Below are 17,580 nucleotides of genomic sequence, written 5' to 3'. Positions count from 1 at the left end.
AAAATTATTAAAAAAAAAAAAAAAACTTTATCTAAGGGGGAGAAACACTTAAAACTGTATCACTCAGTCATGGAGGAATAATTTCCTTTATTCGATATCAAGCAAAACAATATATTGACAAAATTTGATTGAATGATTTGTTGATTTTTAATAGATTCGTGTTTTGTTAGTTACAATGAAATAATTGTTCAACATTTCAACATCTTATCTTATCTTATATAATACACACGTTACTTCAAAAAAGAAGATGATGATCCGAGATTTGTTTGTGGATGATGTTATGCTATGAACACACACACATTTGAGATTTGAATACAAAGCTGTACAGTCATTAAACGCACAAGAACTACTGTTCTTCCTTGAACGCGTGACTTGAAAGTGATTTGAAATGAAATTTGAATTTCTTATTGATCGAATTAGCAAAATAATTAATTCCAACTTTAATTTAAAATAAATACAAAAACTTTTTATTTGGAAAATGAACATTTAAAAAAAATATGTATCTTTTTTTAATTCATGTGAAATCAATTACAATCTTGTTTCATTGTTTTGTTTTGTTTTAAAGTTTAGACTCAAAAGATAGGACAGACAGAGAGACAAACAAAGAATGAGTGAAAAAGAGAAAGAGGGAATGATAAAGAAAGATAGAAAACATAGAGAACAAAGAGAAAAAAGACAGCGAGACAGAGACATACAAAAAGACAGCATAGTGAAAAAAAAGACAGCGAGACAGAGACATAAAAAAGACAGCATAGAGAAAAAAAAAACAGCGAAACAGAGACATAAAAAAGACAGCATAGAGAAAAAAAAAACAGCGAAACAGAGACATAAAAAAGACAGCATAGAGAAAAAAGACAGTGAGACAGAGACATACAAAAGACAGCATAGAGAAAAAAGACAGCGAGACAGAGACATACAAAAGACAGCATAGAGAAAAAAGACAGTGAGACAGAGACATAAAAAAGAAAGAAAGAGACACAAGGAAAGAGATTTTTACAAAATGCTTACATGAGTGGGACAAAATAAGAAAAAAAGAGTAAGAGATAAAAAGCGAAATAAAGAAAGTGAGAGAAAGGGAGGCCAAAAAGAGAGAGAGAGAGGAACTGAGAGAGAGAGGAACTGAGAGAGAGAAAAAAAGTGAAGGCGAGAAAGAAAGAAAATTTGGAAAAGAGAAAGAGAGAGAGGAAAAAAAGAGCCTAAAAGAGAAAGAAATTCAGGCAGGTCGGTTGGAGGAGAGGACATTTTTTTTACTTTATCGTTTTTATACTTTATTATTATTATCGATAGTATTATCTTACTATGGCGACTGTTTATGAGGAAGTTTTGTTTGTGTTTTAATAGGTTTTACCAAGGTTTCAAACACGGGACGCTAATCTCTACATAACGCCCCACACTGGCCTACATACTTTCAAAATATTTACCTGCGGTTCCAAGTAGTCTCGATACAGATCATCATCGTAGTACGCATACCTATCACGTGGTACTGGGACGTCGTTGTCCGATTTCTTATTAGCTTTGACATGCCTCCTGACCTGTGACCTCTTGGTTTCATGTTTGCTTAACCGTAAACTCCGCCGTGCCCTCTTTCTTGCTGATGTATCGCCTGACGGAGCAGAGAGGAGAGGATACGGACTGACATTTATAGAGTCATGTCTGAGAGTTTCAGGGCCGGACACTGGTATCCGTTTTGACCGTAAATCTTGTTTGTGTGAGAGGCGTCTATTTTTAGTTTTAATAGTCTTTCTGAGAGGCATGGGGACGCCATGATTAACGAGGCTGTGATTTGATATAGGAGAAAGCTTGTTGACTTGACTGAACCTATATCGGAGATTATCCATCAAGTATTTGGTATACAATTGTGAACTTATGACCTCGGAAGTACTCGCAGTCTGGACGACTCTTAGTGGAAGATGTACACGAGTTTTGCCCCTTGGTAAGGTCACCCGGCGAAGTGATTTTTCAACTTCCGACAATGATGACCAATGATGGTGGTAGCGTCGAATGAGGTTGATGGGATGGTATTGGGTTGTAGTCGAGTTGAACGGAATGGAACCTACATTCATAGATCCAAGTAGCTGCCCCATGAAGAAAGTCCAAGCCGAATCGTTGCTTGCTTGCTTAGCCGAAGACAGTATATCCATTAAGCTTATCTTCCTTGACTCATTTGCATTTCTACCGTGCGCGCTGACGTCCTGAATCGTCCGGGGCAATAATTTAAATAGAGTCCTGATGAGCTCCCCATAAATCGTGGTATCGGGATTGGAGAGATGTTGATGGGGCTGCTGAGTATTGTTTTGATGCGTTGCGACGTGTAATCTATCCAATCGAGATGTCTCGCGGATGTTAGGTTTATGCGGGTGGCCTAGATGCTGAAGGCCGCGATGTGATTTTACAATGTGTTCACTTAAGCCGCTGGTGTCAGAAGTGAAATAATCGAACAGAAGAAAGTCCAGACGTCGTAGAAGATAGAGATACGAGCTTTGTGTCCGGTAAGTCGAAGGCGTGGATTTGACAGGGAGCCATTGGAGCAGCGCAAGTAGCACCCAACCCAACGTAAGTGCGTGACACGGTATTATCATGACCTTGAACGCTGGTGACATGCTGATGAGCCGTGGAATACATTTAGAGAGACATTACATGTGAATTATAAAGTTAAAAGTTAATGATAAAGTGGCCGCTTAGATCTATATGCATACACAACGAATTTTAAAGTAGGTTCGCTGTTGTTTGGTTCACAACTGTAGACATTGTGACACATAGCAGTGGTTCTTAAGTTGAGTAGGCGGACACCTTGGAGTACTTGATGCACTGGTTGAGGATGCTGGAAAGAAAAAGAATAGGAATGGTAGACCAATGCTTCCAAAGAAAAAAAAACTTGTAGGAAATATAGTTTGTTTTAATGTTTAGGTGGGGAAGAGGGGGAGAAGAAATTAACCTTTCACCTTTAGAAAAACCTGGAAGAAAAATATTCAGTAACTCTTACAGAAGCTTTTAATGACATAGACAAGTAGTGCGACATAAGGGTCATATGAATTTCTAAAAAAAATATGTCACGGACCACATCAACAGTCACGGACTGCATCATACGTCACGGGCCACATCACCGCACAGGTCTTAGAGTCCCACAAACTGATCATTAGCGGCTTTTCAAGGAGCCTGATAGTACCAGATATGGTCCGCTGGCCGTAGTTTGACTATCATTGCCATGGAAATAGAACAAGACCCGACAGTTTTCTAATACATATTGAACCCCCCCCCCCCCACCACCACCACCACCACCACCACTCCCCACCTAAACAAAAAAAAAAGGCTCGGGCCAACATAGGAAAACAAACAAAATAGAAAAAAAAACTTTTTTCAAAAAGTAAAGCTTATATTAATGTGTATCAAATAGTTCAGTTTAGTCATGAAATTGAATTTGTAATAGATCTACACTAACAATAATTAATCTGTGCGATTAGATATATTTTTTTTTCACCAATTGTTTTTGTTTAGAGCAATTTCATTCTTTTAGCGTTCTCAATACGCTATGACCCTATCACTTTCTCAATACGCTATGACCCTATCACTTTCTCAATACGCTATGACCCTATCACTTTCTCAATACGCTATGACCCTATCATTTGTCTGGACCAGTTGGATAGAGGGAGAAAAAACAAGGAATCTGGATGATCCCTTTTACATTTTTTTTAAAGAGAACCGCCTGAATTCCTTCTCTGGCTTCTCAAGCCAACGCGGTAACCACTCTGCTAGCGAAGAGTCTAGGAACATAGACGATTGTCTAGTTATTTATTGTTTCTATTTCATGTTTGTCTTAAATAAGACTGAGACGGAGCCGTATATAAAGGGAACTAATTCAGCTTAAACTACCACTTCAGTCAAGTACTATTTCTCTTGTTTGAGATACCAAAGTAATTTATTACCAATAGTTAATTAACTAATTGTTTAATTTTTTTTGTATTGATTCTTGTAAAAGAATTAACTTTGCAAAATTTCAGCTAGATCCGAGATTGGGTGTCGGAAAAATAACGTGTACAAACTTTTGGCCAGACTCACAGACAGACAGACAGAGTGAGTTGATATGAGCTTTGTAAAAATGGCCGTATAGAGCTTCCAGTACTGTAAAATCTTCAAAAAATTGTCCCCAGCTTTTAAACAAAAAATTTACTGATATTGACTTTTTTTCTTTCTTTTGTTATTACTAACTATTTACTATTTTCACTAGTCTAGGGTTAGGTGAAGGTTACAGGAAGTAGACCTATCAGTTTCAAGCAGCCCCTTGGTTTTAAACGAAGTCAAATCTAGGTTTCCATATCGTCTCTGGTAGTTCAGTCGTAGTAAGCAAACCTAGAGAACTGCTTAATGAGATGGCCTGTTAAAGATGTATGTCTGCTCCAGTAACCTAATATCTTCCTGTAGTAGTAAGCAAAACTAGAGAACTGCTTAATGAGATGGCCTGTTAAAGATGTATGTCTGCTCCAGTAACCTAATATCTTCCTGTAGTAGTAAGCAAAACTAGAGAACTGCTTAATGAGATGGCCTGTTAAAGATGTATGTCTGCTCCAGTAACCTAATATCTTCCTGTAGTAGTAAGCAAAACTAGAGAACTGCTTAATGAGATGGCCTGTTAAAGATGTATGTCTGCTCCAGTAACCTAATATCTTCCTGTAGTAGTAAGCAAAACTAGAGAACTGGTTAATGAGATGGCCTGTTAAAGATGTATGTCTGCTCCAGTAACCTAATATCTTCCTGTAGTAGTAAGCAAAACTAGAGAACTGCTTAATGAGATGGCCTGTTAAAGATGTATGTCTGCTCCAGTAACCTAATATCTTCCTGTAGTAGTAAGCAAATCTAGAGAACTGCTTAATGAGATGGCCTGTTAAAGATGTATGTCTGCTCCAGTAACCTAATATCTTCCTGTAGTAGTAAGCAAATCTAGAGAACTGGTTAATGAGATGGTTAATGAGATGGCCTGTTATTTGTCTTTGTGTCTAAGTCTTCAGTAAGTAAGTCAAGGCTATGGGCAAGATTTGTTTTAAAAAGGTGGAGAACTATTGACAGACGGAGTCATGGTCAGTGTCCACTAAGTAAGAGTAAATTCAGGTCAGTACTGGAGGGGGGGGAGAAGATTTGACGGCCAGGAAATGACCCACTCTGTGTATAGCTGGAAAGACCAGACGAAGAAAAGAAAATTGCTCGTTATCTGGGCGGAAGCTGAACTAGCCACGCCTCTGAAGCAATTAGTTTGCTAGATCGGTCAGTGGATATCTCGTTCCATGACATTGGAAGGCTGACATGCTCAAATGAAAACACAAACTTTCACGTAGCTTTTTATTTTGTTTAGAAAGTGGCCGAAAGTAAGTAAACGGTACAAGTACACAAGTGTTCAATGTGTGTTACTGGATAGGAAAGTCGCTAGGAAATAGGAAAATAAATAAATAAGTTACACAAAGAATATAGTCGTAAAAGAAAGCAAGAAACCCCCCCCCCCTCAACTGTGTCACGTACGTTGCAGAGGCGTCATTCAGGGAGGGAATTTAAAGTTGGCGTACTTTTAGCATTGCGAAAATGAGAACGAGATTGCAGGTCAAATGAACTCTTGAAAACTACAACAGAAATATTACAAGTGAACTAAACAAGATTGAATGTTTACCTTTAGTAAATCACTAAATTTAGAAAGCCTTCAGTTGAGAAGACTGAAAAGTAAAGTAGCAAATATACATAAAACACTGTACCATAATCTTCAAATACAAAAACAAAATCTAATAAAAATACTCTGAAAGACTCAAAGATAAAGATACATTACTCTTTCCATATGCTAGGACAAATGTGTACCTATGCCCCTTCTTCCCTAGTGCTATTAGAGCATGGAATGGGTTGCCTGAGCTAGCCAGGAAAACCAGTGACTTGGCAGAATTTAAGTCATTGGTTAACATGCATGACTAGATGCATGACGCGTAGGATGTAATCATCTTCTTTTTTGAAGTACGACTGTATTTTATAAGATAAGATAAATAATTGCACAAGTATGACTAGTCCGCTGGCCGAATCAGACAAATTGTACGTTCAAGCATCTGACGGTGTTGCGGTTCGATACCCGAATTGAATCAAATATTTTTTAATAAAATTACTTTATTATATTTTAAGTTTAATATATCACACATTTTCTTTATAAAAAAATATAGTTTTTTTTATCTTTTTTCTTTTAACAATACCTCAAGTCAGAACTTCATAGAAAAGGAACACGGAACCAGGAACCTGGAATCTGAGACGCTGATCTCAAAAAGAACTCTAAAGATGTTCCTATAAATGAAAAAAAACAACATATCGCTACTAGCACATGGGAAAAACTCTAGTTTGGCCGCTATAATTTTTCAAAGTATAAAAGAAATTGATTTAAATGTGGCTACAAAATGGAGAAAAAAAAACATGGCGTAGTCAGCCGTAGTGTATCGATAACTAAGTTGTGTATTAAATTTAAAGTAGCTTAAAGTTTATTGACAGATTATCTTAGCTTTGCTTCTATATTTAAGTACATGTAATACAAATTACGTTAAGAGTTTAGGTCTTAAATAGTCGAACTCTTTGCAGTCAAAGATCTAAGATCACATAAAAACATTTTCTCACTAGAATTGAAGATCTATAATTAAAACAAAAACGTCTGCACTACATAAGATAAGAACTAATGATGTTCAGTCTTGAGCCAAGACCCAAGACGTTAAAAGATTAGAAGTTTCCTCAAATCAAAAGACATTTTAAACGAAGTGCCAGACAGGTGAAACGAAATCAAAAAGACCAAAAAAGAAATGTCTTTATAAGAGCTGGACCTGACTATCCTTCTCAGGCTCAAGAATAGCAGTGGACCATGATACATGTCATGAAATGTGTATGGTGTTAACATTAAAATCTTATACACATGAAAGAGAAAGAAAATGCGTCTGATCACATTACAGTGAAAAGTAACTATTATTTGTTATTTTTGTTTACAAAGATTCTATCAAGTCACTCTGTCGGTCTGTCTGTCTGTCTGTCTGGTACAAATCTTGTACACGTTATTTCTTCCACGTCCCAGTCTCGGACCAAGTTGAAACTTTGCATAATTATTCATTTGTTTATGACAGCACATAAATCCATCTAGAAATTAACCAATCAGTAAAGTAATTGGTGGTAAGTAATAATTTTGTTTTGTAAAGAAAAAAGAATATAAATATTACAGATATTAAAAGATATATAACAGTAATTGTGCAGCTCTTTCCCTCATATAAAGCAATATATATTAATTTAAATTATTTTTATAAGTAAACAAGAATCCTTATCTTTTGCTAAATTACATATTACTCTTGTAGGCTACCAAAATACAAAAAAAAGTACATATGTACTACTATCATCAAGATAAATCAGATCTCTGAAAGCTATCTATCTAGCAGAGACTGTAACAGCAAGGACCTAAGCTACATCTACAACTAATAGCTCTTGCTGAGGTATAGCAATAAAAAAAATAGAAGTTATGGGTTTTCACAATCCATAAATAAACCCAGCTGACTACAGAACAGAATCTTAAGCTGATGAGGGAATTGAGTGTTTTCTGAGACCTCAAGCTGACAAGTAAGATTAAAAAAAAAAGTGGTCGCTACTCTCTCTGACAGCTGTTGGTACTTATTGGTGTAATTGTCAAGACCCAGGTCATAAAACGTCCGCAAAGTTATTGATTGTGGAGGTATAAGAATTGTAGTTGTATGGATATATTGTAAACAGACCGGGTAACACTCATTACAGTGACCCCGGGGGGGAGGCTAGACTAGAACCTAACTCGTACTTAGATCTACCGATACCTCAGCGTATGCAAGATATTAATAAGATATGCTTCATGGACTTGTGAAGCTTGCAGGGTTGTTTTTATTTCATTAAAGATTAGGATTAGTTTGAGTATATATCACATTGTTATCATATGCATTATAACATCGCTAAAAAAATCTTTGTAAGTTTGTAATAAAAAGAATGGACGGGCTCTGCCATTAGAAAAGATTATATCCAAAGATTATATCCAAATCCAACAGACTAAGGTATAGGTGAAGGTACATTTTGTAATGATATAAAGAAGAAAAAAAAAAGCTGAACACTGATAATCTGAATAAATTCACAGCACTATTTTTATAGCACTAGTGCAATATACCCAAGCACTTTAAAAGTAATTTGAAGAAAGCAAATGAATCATTCAAGCACTATCATTAGTATGTGGGCGAAACAAAAAAAGAAACTATTATCTTTACATTGTAACAGGATTGAATAAACTAAGACTAAAATAAGTTGTGACTTGACCATGAAGGCCACTTAACTGTTTGACACCAAGTAGCCAACGTTGACCTGTTACAAACAAGGTCAAGGTGACGTCCAATTTTTAATAACGCTTTTAGTTTTTGAGATTTAAACGTGACAGACTGAGTGCACCAACTTGTGCGTTATGCCCTACAGGAGCTACTTTCAAAAGACTCCAAACAACTTACAGACGGCCCTACAGGAGCTACTTTCAAAAGACTCCAAACAACTTACAGACGGCCCTACAGGAGCTACTTTCAAAAGACTCCAAACAACTTACAGACGGCCCTACAGGAGCTACTTTCAAAAGACTCCAAACAACTTACAGACGGCCCTACAGACAAACTATTTTTAGAATGACGACTCAAATTGTAAGATCGCATGCACCCACTCAACTCTGTTGCCTAGACTCCAGGGGGCGACCATTGTCTATCATTGTAAAGAACTTGGTTAGTTTCTCAGACTGAATCAACAGACCAGAAGATCTAATAAGATGTCATGTACATTATAAGAGACCTTTTTTTTTATTTGTGTGTGTGTGTATGTGTGTTGTGTCGGTTCTGGTTGTTGTGCAACGTATGCAAGTGCGTAAACTTTTTTTTTTAGTTTCACTTGATGGTCTTTGTATAAACCAGTCACCAAATGGCATTTCCAATTTGGTTAAGTACATACTTGTCTTATTTTCCTGGAATGTCTGTACACACAATAGTCAATGAGTTCGTTATTCTTTACTTTGTATCATACTAGCTTATTTCTTTTTACTAAGCTGTCTGTCTATCTATCCATCAGTCTGTCTGGCAAAAAGCTTGTACGCGTTATTTCTCCCACTCATTCTCAGATCAAGTTGAAACTTAGCACGATTATTCAATGGCTTAGACAAGACATAAAACAATTAGTAAATTTACTACTGGTAATTAACTATTTTGTTTGATACCAAAAAGGGAAACTAATCCTTCAGTATTCACAGATACGGTTAGATATGTAGGGTTCCGTCCCTTCAGATAATTTAACACTTTATTTCTCCCACACCCATTCTCGAATCAAGTTGAAACTTTAAACACTTATATACTGTACCTAACAAAACATGAATCAACTTAAAAAATTAACCTATTAGTCAATTTATTATTGGTAAATAATAGTAATAATATTAATAATTTAATTTATATATATAGCGCTGTTAACAAACAAAATGCGCTGTGATAATATCACAAACACAAACACTAGAGTTAAAATGGCCAAGAAAAAAAAAGTCTAAAACAAATGGGTGTAAATGTTTTCCTTCGGTTTAGTGTTGTCAGTCTGATTATTGATCCTCATTTCAATCATTTTGTCTGATATAAAATAAGTGATATGACTCATACATTATTGAGAGATATAGTTGTAGGCTTTTTTCATTTTTTTTAAAGGATTTATAATTTGATTATTTGTTCTCTCTTTGCTTCCTCTCTCTCTCTCTCTCTCTCTCTCTCTCTCTCTCTCTCTCATAAAATGGTGGCAAATCCATAAATAGAAAGCTTTTTCTGGTGTATCCGGAGTAGAGAAAACGGAAGTATTGATAGACTTACACTAAAGTAAAGTTCCCCTTTCAGATCTTGCGATCTCTAAGACAGATGATGTTTAGGTTATCTGTTTCTTTGGCCAACGGTTAACGAGCAGGGTGTCATGTGGCAAGCATAACGACCAACTGCCTTTACGTTCCCCAGCTAAAGTCAGGTACCCATTAGAGTTGGGTGGACTCGAAATCCCGAAATTCAAAATCCCAGTCTTCACCGTGATTCGAACCCAAGACCTCACTCAGACACTGTGCCCCATTGATAGAGCACACATGTTTAAAACCAATAAATAATTTTGTGTTCACTTTTTTTAAGCTCTGTGGAATCAAATTAAGATGTACATTTGTCAGCAAAGAGCAGACTACTGTAAATAACTTTTATTGTAAAACTCTCCAATGTAAATATCGTCATAAGCTCTAGATTGTATATTCATGCAATGGGCCTCATTCAACAAAACGAACGGTCCTGTGATAATATTGATAAAAAAAGTATAAAATCTGTCACGTGATAATATTGATAAAACAAGGAAAAAAAATCTGTCACTTGATAATATTGCTAAAACAAGGGAAAAATCTGTCACGTGATAATATTGCTAAAACAAGGGAAAAATCTGTCACGTGATAATATTGCTAAAACAAGGAAAAAATCTGTCACGTGATAATATTGCTAAAACAACGAAAAAAATCTGTCAAGTGATAACCATTGTTGATTAAAATTAGATCGTTAATTTGTATAGAAGAGATAGGGAATCACGTGACTCAATGTTTTTAATTTACGATTGATGAATGAGATCCATTAAGTAAGGTCTTTACTAACAAAATGTAAATTCAAACTCAATATTGTCCAACTCCACAGTTTGCTTCTTTTCCTAGTTTTGCAAATTTTCTTTTTAATGAACAAACAAGAGAGTTGAGCTGAAATGTTCCGAGCCTAGAGCTGGGATGTTGGAGGCAGTTGTATATCGCATCACTTGCAGAGAGGTTAACCGAAAGAGGAAGCTTGCAACAAGATTCAGACTGTCACTTGGAGCTCAAGGAATCCACCTGTCTCTAAATGGATCAAACAAGGTGAAGCTCAGGCTCAGACCTTTACAATTTTTTGGAATGCATCTTTTTTACAAAGCTTCTCTCAGCTCACTCTTTCTGTGTGTCTGGTTCAAATCTTGTACACGTTATTTCTCCCATGTCTCAGATCAAGTTGAACCTTTGCACAAATATTCATTGTCGATGATAACAAAGGAATCAATCAAAATATTAACCAATGAGTTAATTATTTGGTGGTGATTAACTTACTTTGATTTATATAGAAAAGGGGAGCTAAATCTTGCAGTATTGAAACCATATGACAGTAATTGTTTGGTTCTTTCACTTATATATGTTTTTCTTTTTTTCTAGTATTTGTTTTTTAAATGTTGCTTGTTATGTCTCAAATCCTAAGACTTACAGACTACTGAGAAACAGTTTTAGACCTACCGAGTTAGGAGAGACCAAAGAAACAAAGAAAAAGTTGTTTGGAAAACTGAAACAAATAATATTAACATCGTCAAGGACACTCTACTAGGAGATACACATCATAGTTCACCTTTCATAATACGACGGTTAGTGACCGGGAAGTGTTGGATTTCCGAAAACGTCGGATTGCCAAAGTATGGCTGTACTTATCTTACTTATTACAGACGTTATTTCAAAAAAAAAAGATAATTACGTCTAACGCATTTAATGTTTCAATCTAGTCATGCATGTTAAAATCAATTACTTAAATACTGCTAGGTCGTTGGTTTTCCTGGCTGATTCAGGCAACCAATCCATTCTCTAATGGCAGTAGGGAAGAAGAAGCACTTATACGAATTTGTTCTAGCGTATGGAATAAGAAGTTAACATGTAATAGGATATTCTCTCTGACTTTTAAGGGTATAGAATTAACAATGAACGACACAGAAAAATGTTTTGATCTAAAAAAAAAAAAAGTACAAATCATTATTTCAGCCTAAATATACTGTACTAAATTATAATGTAAACCTAAATACATTCTAAACAATATACGTACTGCAGAATACATTAATTAGATGAACTCTGTTAGACACTTAGTTTAGAGACGTACCATAGTTGACGGACTTTGAATGCGACATTTAGTGACGTCACGGTTAAGTGGATTCTAGTTTATCTATGGTATTATTAGTCAGTTGGTGTTAGGACATCAAGATGATAACATCTTATTACGGACAGAGACTGTGGCCTTTGTGCATTAAACTTTATTCAAAGACCTAAAGGTTTGAACTTAGTCCTTACATCGTGTTCATGTGTAGGTCCTGTGCCCTAGTAGTTTAAACACATCTAATACACCCTTACATGAAACCCAGACATCTCCAGAGTAATCAGTCCAAGTCAGACAACCAACAACAACAACAAGATCAAGGCCAATCACAGGTTAACTTCTCGGACACACCGGATACAGTGATTCGCCCTAAACAAGGGTCAATTGTTTCTATAACAAGAGTCAATTGTTTCTATAACAAGAGTCAATTGTTTCTATAACAAGAGTCAATAGTTTCTATAACAAGAGTCAATTGTTTCTATAACAAGAGTCAATTGTTTCTATAACAAGAGTCAATTGTTTCTATAACAAGAGTCAATTGTTTCTATAACAAGAGTCAATTGTTTCTATAACAAGAGTCAATTGTTTCTATAACAAGAGTCAATTATTTCTATAACAAGAGTCAATTGTTTCTATGTTTTCTTCCATTTGTTTGAAATATTACTTTGGCTTCAGAAAGTTTGTTTACAGGTTTGTGAGGCAAGTTGGTCGAATGCTTTAAATGCTCGGCTGCAGATCCGAGGCACCTGTGAGGTATTTTATTCTTGATTTGTGGTAGTGTGTGAAAGTTCCACTAACAGTAAATGTGGACTTCATGTGGAATTTTAGGCAGTGATCTTTTGATAGACATGTAAAAGCATGGTTAACCGTTGCCCAAATAAACTTGTCGATATAACGTTCGCCGGTAAACTGGTCCAGATAACATTTACCCGATAAACTGGTCCAGATAACGTTTGACAAATAAACTGGTCCAGATAACGTTTACCCGACAAACTGGTCCAGATAACGTTTGACCGATAAACTGGTCCAGCTAAAGTTTGACAAATAAACTGGTCCAGATAACGTTTACCCGATAAACTGGTCCAGATAACATTTGACCGATAAACTGGTCCAGATAACGTTTGACCGATAAACTGGTCCAGATAACGTTTACCCGATAAACTGGTCCAGATAACATTTGACCGATAAACTGGTCCAGATAACGTTTACCCGATAAACTGGTCCAGATAACATTTGACCGATAAACTGGTCCAGATAACGTTTGACCGATAAACTGGTCCAGATAACGGTTACCCGATAAACTGGTCCAGATAACATTTGACCGATAAACTGGTCCAGATAACGTTTGACCGATAAACTGGTCCAGATAACGTTTACTCGATAAACTGGTCCACATAACGTTTGACCGATAAACTGGTCCAGATAACATTTGACCGATAAACTGGTCCAGATAACATTTGACCGATAAACTGGTCCAGATAACGTTTGACCGATAAACTGGTCCAGATAACGTTTGACCGATAAACTGGTCCAGATAACATTTGACCGATAAACTGGTCCAGATAACGTTTGACCGATAAACTGGTCCAGATAACGTTTGACCGATAAACTGGTCCAGATAACATTTGACCGATAAACTGGTCCACATAACGTTTGACCAATAAACTGGTCCAGATAACATTTGACCAATAAACTGGTCCACATAACGTTTGACCGATAAACTGGTCCAGATAACATTTGACCGATAAACTGGTCCAGATAACATTTGACAAATAAACTGGTCCAGATAACATTTGACAAATAAACTGGTCCAGATAACATTTGACAAATAAACTGGTCCAGATAACATTTGACAAATAAACTGGTCCAGATAACGTTTGACAAATAAACTGGTCCAGATAACGTTTGACAAATAAACTGGTCCAGATAACGTTTGACAAATAAACTGGTCCAGATAACATTTGACAAATAAACTGGTCCAGATAACATTTGACCGATAAACTGGTCCAGATAACATTTGACAAATAAACTGGTCCAGATAACATTTGACAAATAAACTGGTCCAGATAACATTTGACCGATAAACTGGTCCAGATAACATTTGACCGATAAACTGGTCCAGATAACATTTGACCGATAAACTGGTCCAGATAACATTTGACAAATAAACTGGTCCAGATAACATTTGACAAATAAACTGGTCCAGATAACATTTGACCGATAAACTGGTCCAGATAACATTTGACAAATAAACTGGTCCAGATAACGTTTGACAAATAAACTGGTCCAGATAACGTTTGACAAATAAACTGGTCCAGATAACGTTTGACAAATAAACTGGTCCAGATAAAATTTGACAAATAAACTGGTCCAGATAACATTTGACAAATAAACTGGTCCAGATAACGTTTGACCGATAAACTGGTCCAGATAACGTTTGACCGATAAACTGGTCCAGATAACATTTGACCGATAAACTGGTCCAGATAACGTTTGACCGGTAAACTGGTCCAGATAACGTTTGACCGATAAACTGGTCCACATAACGTTTGACCGATAAACTGGTCCAGATAACATTTGACCGATAAACTGGTCCACATAACGTTTGACCGATAAACTGGTCCAGATAACATTTGACCAATAAACATGTCCACATAACGTTTGACCGATAAACTGGTCCAGATAACATTTGACCGATAAACTGGTCCAGATAACGTTTGACCGATAAACTGGTCCAGATAACATTTGACAAAAAAACTGGTCCAGATAACATTTGACCGATAAACTGGTCCAGATAACATTTGACAAATAAACTGGTCCAGATAACATTTCACAACTAAACTGGTCCAGATAACGTTTGACTGATAAACTGGTCCAGAGAACATTTGACAAATAAACTGGTCCAGATAACATTTGACAAATAAACTGGTCCAGATAACATTTGACCGATAAACTGGTCCAGATAACGTTTGACCGATAAACTGGTCCAGATAACATTTGCCGATAAACTGGTCAAGATAACATTTGACAAATAAACTGGTCAAGATAACATTTGACAAATAAACTGGTCCAGATAACATTTGACCGATAAACTGGTCCAGATAACGTTTGACCGATAAACTGGTCCAGATAACATTTGACCGATAAACTGGTCCAGATAACATTTGACCGATAAACTGGTCCAGATAACATTTGACAAATAAACTGGTCCAGATAACATTTGACAAATAAACTGGTCCAGATAACATTTGACCGATAAACTGGTCCAGATAACATTTGACAAATAAACTGGTCCAGATAACATTTGACCGATAAACTGGTCCAGATAACATTTGACAAATAAACTGGTCCAGATAACATTTGACAAATAAACTGGTCCAGATAACAATTGACCGATAAACTGGTCCAGATAACATTTGACAAATAAACTGGTCCAGATAACGTTTGACAAATAAACTGGTCCAGATAACGTTTGACAAATAAACTGGTCCAGATAACGTTTGACAAATAAACTGGTCCAGATAACATTTGACAAATAAACTGGTCCAGATAACGTTTGACAAATAAAGTGGTCCAGATAACGTTTGACAAATAAACTGGTCCAGATAACATTTGACAAATAAACTGGCTGGTCCAGATAACATTTGACAAATAAACTGGTTCAGATAACGTTTGACCGATAAACTGGTCCAGATAACGTTTGACCGATAAACTGGTCCAGATAACATTTGACCGATAAATTGGTCCAGATAACGTTTGACCGATAAACTGGTCCAGATAACGTTTGACCGATAAACTGGTCCACATAACGTTTGACCGATAAACTGGTCCAGATAACATTTGACCGATAAACTGGTCCACATAACGTTTGACCGATAAACTGGTCCAGATAACATTTGACCAATAAACTGGTCCACATAACGTTTGACCGATAAACTGGTCCAGATAACATTTGACCGATAAACTGATCCAGATAACGTTTGACCGATAAACTGGTCCAGATAACATTTGACAAAAAAACTGGTCCAAATAACATTTGACCGATAAACTGGTCCAGATAACATTTGACAAATAAACTGGTCTAGATAACGTTTGACTGATAAACTGGTCCAGATAACATTTGACAAATAAACTGGTCCAGATAACATTTGACAAATAAACTGGTCCAGATAACATTTGACAAATAAACTGGCCGGATAACATTTGACCGATAAACTGGTCCAGATAACGTTTGACCGATAAACTGGTCCAGATAACATTTGACCGATAAACTGGTCCAGATGACATTTGACAAATAAACTGGTCCAGATAACATTTGACAAATAAACTGGTCCAGATAACATTTGACCGATAAACTGGTCCAGATAACGTTTGACTGATAAACTGGTCCAGATAACATTTGACCGATAAACTGGTCCAGATAACATTTGACCGATAAACTGGTCCAGATAACATTTGACAAATAAACTGGTCCAGATAACATTTGACCGATAAACTGGTCCAGATAACATTTGACAAATAAACTGGTCCAGATAACATTTGACAAATAAACTGGTCCAGATAACATTTGACAAATAAATAGTCCAGATAACATTTGACCGATAAACTGGTCCAGATAACATTTGACAAATAAACTGGTCCAGATAACGTTTGACAAATAAACTGGTCCAGATAACGTTTGACCGATAAACTGGTCCAGATAACGTTTGACAAATAAACTGGTCCAGATAACATTTGACAAATAAACTGGTCCAGATTATATTTGACCGATAATTTGGTCCAGATAACATTTGACAAATAAACTGGTCCAGATAACATTTGACAAATAAACTGGTCCAGATAACGTTTGACCGATAAACTGGTCCAGATAACGTTTCCTCGATAAACTGGTCCACATAACGTTTGACCGATAAACTGGTCCAGATAACATTTGACCGATAAACTGGTCCAGATAACATTTGACCGATAAACTGGTCCAGATAACGTTTGACCGATAAACTGGTCCAGATAACGTTTGACCGATAAACTGGTCCAGATAACATTTGACCGATAAACTGGTCCAGATAACGTTTGACCGATAAACTGGTCCAAATAACCTTTGACCGATAATCTGGTCCAGATAACATTTGACCGATAAACTGGTCCACATAACGTTTGACCGATAAACTGGTCCAGATAACATTTGACCAATAAACTGGTCCACATAACGTTTGACCGATAAACTGGTCCAGATAACATTTGACCTATAAACTGGTCCAGATAACGTTTGACAAATAAACTGGTCCAGATAACATTTGACAAATAAACTGGTCCACATAACATTTGACCGATAAACTGGTCCAGATAACATTTGACCGATAAACTGGTCCAGATAACATTTGACAAATAAACTGGTCCAGATAACATTTGACAAATAAACTGGTCAAGATAACATTTGACAAATAAACTGGTCCAGATAACATTTGACAAATAAACTGGTCCAGATAACATTAGACAAATAAATTGGTCCAGATAACGTTTGACAAATAAACTGGTCCAGATAACGTTTGACAAATAAACTGGTCCAGATAACGTTTGACAAATAAACTGGTCCAGATAACATTTGACAAATAAACTG

At 36.2% G+C, this 17,580-nt stretch overlaps 1 protein-coding gene across 3 annotated transcripts in view; it reads right to left on the bottom strand.

The window, feature by feature from the left end:
• LOC106063106 (glutamate receptor ionotropic, NMDA 2B-like) overlaps nucleotides 1-17,580 on the bottom strand; it is a 123,028-nt gene that overhangs the window by 82,156 nt on the left and 23,292 nt on the right. For all 3 annotated transcript variants that reach the window (XM_056019549.1, XM_056019552.1, XM_056019550.1), the window contains exon 2: nucleotides 1,422-2,821. In XM_056019549.1, the coding sequence (XP_055875524.1) occupies nucleotides 1,422-2,600 (1,179 nt within the window). In that variant the 5' untranslated portion in view covers nucleotides 2,601-2,821. The remainder of the gene's footprint in view (nucleotides 1-1,421; nucleotides 2,822-17,580) is intronic.

Source organism: Biomphalaria glabrata, chromosome 2 (genome assembly GCF_947242115.1).
Source record: "Biomphalaria glabrata chromosome 2, xgBioGlab47.1, whole genome shotgun sequence".
NCBI lineage: Eukaryota > Metazoa > Mollusca > Gastropoda > Planorbidae > Biomphalaria > Biomphalaria glabrata.
Note: the sequence above shows the minus strand (reverse complement) of the source record. Positions and strands in the feature narration are given on the sequence as shown.